Raw genomic sequence first — 5,769 nt, 5'->3', positions numbered from 1 at the left:
CCGTAGCCGCGGGAAGCCAACTGTCGTAGCTCCGCGCTACGGAATACGCGCTGCATTCCTCTACGGTTCGCGCAGTCGCAACTGGCAATTATTTTCTTCTGAAACCCATTGCTTCGGATATTATTGTTATATTAATTCAACAATAATATTCTTATAAATGTATCTTCTATGATAATTATGACTCTATGTTTAATACATAACAAAGAGAACAGAAAGAAAGAAAGAAAACTTATACCATCTTTATTATTAGTTTTTCAAAGTTTTGGAATTATCATCTATGTACCAGTACCTACCTGCTATAAGGAAGTACTAATATTATCTGTTTGTCGATATATACTGAGATAACCGCTTCATTGAAAAGATTAATTTATAATCAATTTAATTTTAATAAAGAATTATAATAAGTAATTCAACATCAGTCACTAAGCTGTCTCACTTCATTAATATTTAAAAAATATTTTAACGATATCGCGAAAATAATCCCTATTAGTTGAAACAAATTAATTCTCATTATATAGGCACCTAACTAACCACCCGTAGTGTGACAGCACTAGCTAACTACTATCTTTATTACTAGACAAATAATAACTACTCATGGGCTATTGTAGTATTGCCAATACTTGCATTGTAAGCTTAATTTACAGTACGTTTACGAAAGCTAGCGACGCGGCGACGCTATTCTTCGGGATGTCTTTGTTGCGAAGGATTACCTATATACTTACCTAATGCCTATTGCATTACGGTTTTGAGACTTTCAACCTTAATATAAGAACTTCAGGAGCTGGTTTATATTTGTTGTTGTTACTATTATAAATTGGTAAGTCACTGAAGAAGACATTGACAATCATTATAATCTAGCGTTTAGCTCTTGTGTATGAGAAAAATAAAATTACAGGCATGAGGTTTCTTTTCCTTTTACACAATACACTTTAAAATGTTTACAGGTGCAGATAAAAATAATAAGTTCTATATTTTATTCCTCAAGTATTATTTTAAATTTAGTTGACGTCAGCTGAAATCAGCTGTTTTCACTACTGCATATATGTATCAGTTAGCTAAACCACCCGAACTTAGGCTGAATCACTCGCTATAGCTGTTTAAAAAAAATACGCTTTTTATCGCATCGGTTGTGTACGTGACCGTCGCGCAATGGTTTCAGGTTCGAATCCTGTGCCGGCCCTAATGACTTTTATTTGAATTTCCGATGAAATTGAGTAAGTAAGTGGGCCATTTTTAAAAGAGGTATACTTATAAATAGAATTTAATTACATTACTTTTAAACTTTCACTTTGTTTAAATCATAATAATATATAAAATAGACCTGCGACCAGGGCGAGTGTAACCAGCGCCAAAACGTAAAAAGCATATTCGCTTTAATTCCCGTATCCTGTGATGCAGAATTATTTAAAAGGAATTTATCTAACAAATGAGAGCATTGAAACCTTGCGTTGGTAAACAATGTAATATTTATACATAATTATACCATTTATATTTTCTGTACTTAATTGATCAAGTCAATATAAAAAACAACATGCATTACATTGCAACATTGCATCTAAAAATTTGAGTGAACTCTGATGTTAAACATAATATTTAACGAATAAAAAAGTAGTTATTCGTTCAAAAACAAATTCAAATATAGTCGTTCAACAACGTGCAGCAAGGATAATAATATCGCAATGTCAATTTGACATTGATTGTCAAGTCAAGTGACATTGACATTATTGCATACAATCCTTTCTCTTTTTTTGTTATTCACTTACCGGTTCTTCTTAAACACGACCTCTGCTCTTGTTTTTCCATTTAATTTAATTTCAGACTAATTTATTACAAAGTTATAATGAAAACTAAAGCCGGCTTAACGAGATTTCACAATTGTCATATACTTCGTGAGGGTCAAATCATTAAAGAAGACTTATGGATACGAGATGGTAAAATTGAGGATCCAGAAAAAGTATTTTATGTAGAACAGTTACAAGCCGATGTAACTGTAGATTGTGAAGGACTATTGATTGCTCCGGGGTTCATTGACATACAGATCAATGGTAAGTATAATTTGTTTTGATTTCATACTTCTTACTTGTCACCAAGGTGCAATGACCTATTAATCGCACAAGTGATGTAAATATTCATTGCCCTCGCTTGTCTTTTATGTTTTTTGAAAAACCTCTTTACTGGCAAAAATATTAGAATTTTTTAGATGAGTACATTTTAAATTTAGTAATACCTATAGCTTGTAGTCCCATTTATTTTGTTTACAATATATTTGAATATATAAGGATAAAAACTAATTTCCTTAAGCTCAACTGTTGCTGAGTAAGATCCAAGAGGTGTGTCATTGTCAATACCTAATTCAATTTGCATGATGAACTATTCCCTGACTATAAAATTACTCATAGGTGGCTGGGGAGTGGACTTCTCATATGATTCGGAAAATGTTGATGAAGGCATAAAAAAAGTTTCAAAGAACTTGTTGGCCCACGGTGTGACCTCATTCTGCCCAACAATGGTCACATCTGATGTGGAAAAGTACCACAAAATACTACCCCAGATCAAACAGACTGATGGTGGTCAACATGGAGCTACTGTACTAGGTGTGCATTTAGAAGGACCATTTATTAGTTTGGCTAAAAAAGGTGCTCATATGGAGGAGTATATCAAAACTCCTGAAAAGGTCTGTATGTAAGTTTAAAAAGAAATTTATTATGTATTTGTATGTTTATTTATTTGGAAAAACGACACTTATGTGTTTGTATTTAGGATCAAAACCTTTAAAATTAATAACCATTTACTCATGTGTATGTTATAATTTAATCTTTGATTATTAGTTCAAATAAAGGATTCTTTCCATTTAAAACAGACCTCTACATCATATTCCATAAAAATGTGAATTTAAATCCATAATATCCCTAATTATTTGTAAGAAGTTCTATAATCAAAATAACAGCAATTTATCGCTTTGTAAGCTTCATTCCAGATTGTAATTAAAGGAAGACTGTTTTAAATAAACAACTGTAATGTCTATATATTGCTATCATGCAGTGTTTACTTGTAATTGTAGTTAAATATTGCACATACTTTATACTTACTGGCATTATCAGTTAGCATTTATCATCAACCTACTTTCCGACCATTGCAAATAGTATCATTATATGTATATCTTTATAATATGTGAGTGAACCCTTATCAATTACTCAATATATATCACATGTGTTAACTAACAAATAGTATATTTGCCAACACCAGCATTCCTATACCACAATACAACCACATAGATAAATAATTATTATCTTGACTACCTATAGAATGAAGTTTGATATTTTATTGCTTGCATATAGTTTTGACAAGAGTAAACTGCACTTAAACAAATAAATATTTTGAGACAACTCACACATTGTCATTTGATTCCAAACTAAGCAGAGCTTGTACTATGGTAACCAGTTAACTGGTACACATACTTATATACTTCTAAATACATACTTATTATATAAATAAACTAACAACCAGTCTCAGAACAAATACCAGTGCACATTACGCAAATATTTATCCCAGGTAGGATTCGGCAAGGTGACCTCATTAACATTACCAACTATTTTATATTTTATTTTCAGGGTTTGCAGACAATCAAGGAGGTCTATGGTTCATTGGAAAATGTTGTCATAATAACAATAGCTCCCGAACTGCCTGGTGCAACTGAAGCAATCAAAGACTTAACTGATCTAGGGATCAAAGTGGCTTTAGGACATTCCACTGCAAGCTTAGCTCAGGGGGAACAAGCAGTCGAATGTGGAGCTAATTTAATCACACACTTATTTAATGCAATGCTGCCAGTAAGTATTGTAAATCTAGGAATATGTAATTTTTTTTTATTTTCTTTGAACTTTATATGATTATTTCATGAAGATAGCAGAAAGAAATCTTTAGAACGCCTTGGTACTCTATTTATTTATTCTTCAGTGAATAATCCGAGTTTAATAGCTGGATCTAAATGAAAGAAGTCACTTGTTCCTCAACAAGCTTAACAATAATGTTTGAAGAATCATCATTGAAAGTCATCTAAGACTCAAGTCTCATCCGTTACAATCCATTTGTATTGCACATGCTGTGCACTCATTAACATCTACCTTTACTTAGATTTTCATGCCAAAAGAAAACCTTTTGACCATACTTTGAAGACCCTTGGTCACTTGCGTATTGCGTAATTAATATCTTACTAAGCAACTGTGATGAACACTATGCACTAACTACCGCACCGGTATTGGGGAATTAGAATATGTTTACATTTAAGTTATTATTTAAATTGTATAACATAAAATACTTGTTTGTTATTCTAGTTCCACCATCGTGATCCCGGTTTAGTTGGTTTACTGGCGTCTTCAACTAAGAAACAAGTTTTCTACGGGATCATATCAGATGGTATTCATACTCATCCAGCTGCCTTACGTATTGCGAGCCGGACAAATCCGAAAGGTGGGTAAAAGTTATTTAATAATCCATTTTACTGGAACTTAAATTGTTATTGATATGTTAATAATTACTTTAGCTAACCATCACCTTAAAAATCTTAAACTACACTTAATAGAGTAAAAAGCTTACATTTCAATGCCATACTGTTGGAGTGGAGTCTGCCTTGAGTTGATATACCTATACATAATATGCGAAATCCTAAAATAGGTAATTTTTTACTTACAATCTAGAATAACAGATGTTTTTCAGGACTAGTACTCGTAAGTGATGCAGTAGCAGCTCAAGGACTTGCAGACGGTAACTATCGTATCGGGCCACAGCTTGTGACAGTGGAAGGTGGACATGCTTATGTGACGGGCACAAAAGTGCTTTGCGGAAGCACTGCCGCTCTCGACTCTTGTGTTGCGACTTTCAAACAATCATTAGGTAAGCTTTAACGAAATATTCCTGAAACTGATTGAGGTTTTAATATAAGTTGATTATAAGCTGATAAGTATACGAATTCATTCGGTAACTCATTTCCCGAACTGAAACTATATTATGGTTTGGTCATAATTAACAAGTTACCTGATAACCTGGTACTGGCTATACATACCTTTCTAAATTAGATTTACCATATAAAAACAGATTATGTATGTAGGTACCTAGTCAATTTTAATTTAATGATATTGTTTGTTACAGATTGTTCAATGGAATATGCACTTGAAGCTGCTTCCTTACACCCAGCCATAGCATTAGGAATTGACCACAGAAAAGGAAAACTTAATTTTGCGTATGACGCTGATTTTGTAATTATTCACCCAGAATCGTTGAAGATCAAATCTACTTGGATTGCGGGTGAATGTGTTTATAAATGTGATAATTAAAATTTCCATTACTTACGTATAACGTATATTTAATGTAAATATTATTACCATTAAGGTATAAAACATAATCAAATAATGATCTATCCAACATTTTTTATTATATGTTTAAAATAAAACATTTAAAACTGAAGTGACATTTCCATTCAAATCTGTTCCATTACTAGCTCATGTAGAATTCTCATTATCATAGTAAAGAAGTTACGTAGAATCCATAATCTTTAAAATATAATGTTGCTATTTTGTTAAATCTAAAAAATGCTCAATTACTCCAGCCGTTAGCCAGATTTCAAAGTGTTAAATTAACAGAATAAGCACACCCGTCTGCAGGACAATAATTATAGTCCAGCTTTCGTACTAATAGCTTTACCTTTAGTACGAAACGACTGTAGGTAAATTATGCATTGGATGTCATAGGTTATTTCGTGTACCAGAATAC

The 5,769-nt window shown here is 32.4% G+C and overlaps 1 protein-coding gene across 1 annotated transcript; it reads left to right on the top strand.

The window, feature by feature from the left end:
- Positions 1 to 1,733: 1,733 nt before the first annotated feature.
- LOC142974483 (N-acetylglucosamine-6-phosphate deacetylase) lies at positions 1,734 to 5,463 on the top strand. Its single transcript, XM_076116859.1, has 6 exons — positions 1,734 to 2,045; positions 2,400 to 2,674; positions 3,612 to 3,830; positions 4,335 to 4,470; positions 4,717 to 4,893; positions 5,149 to 5,463. The coding sequence occupies exons 1-6, from the start codon at positions 1,841 to 1,843 to the stop codon at positions 5,331 to 5,333; spliced, it is 1,197 nt and encodes a 398-aa protein (XP_075972974.1). The 5' UTR covers positions 1,734 to 1,840; the 3' UTR covers positions 5,334 to 5,463.
- The last annotated feature ends 306 nt before the right edge of the window (positions 5,464 to 5,769 follow it).

This window comes from Anticarsia gemmatalis, chromosome 7 (assembly GCF_050436995.1).
Source record: "Anticarsia gemmatalis isolate Benzon Research Colony breed Stoneville strain chromosome 7, ilAntGemm2 primary, whole genome shotgun sequence".
Classification (NCBI taxonomy): domain Eukaryota; kingdom Metazoa; phylum Arthropoda; class Insecta; order Lepidoptera; family Erebidae; genus Anticarsia; species Anticarsia gemmatalis.
Note: the sequence above shows the minus strand (reverse complement) of the source record. Positions and strands in the feature narration are given on the sequence as shown.

Coding starts and splice junctions, on each gene's coding strand:
- LOC142974483 (XM_076116859.1), top strand. CDS start 1,841: ATGAAAACTAAAGCCGGCTTAACGAGATTTCACAATTGTCATATACTT. Junction 2,046..2,399: donor CATTGACATACAGATCAATG/GTAAGTATAATT, acceptor AATTACTCATAG/GTGGCTGGGGAGTGGACTTC. Junction 2,675..3,611: donor ATATCAAAACTCCTGAAAAG/GTCTGTATGTAA, acceptor TTTTATTTTCAG/GGTTTGCAGACAATCAAGGA.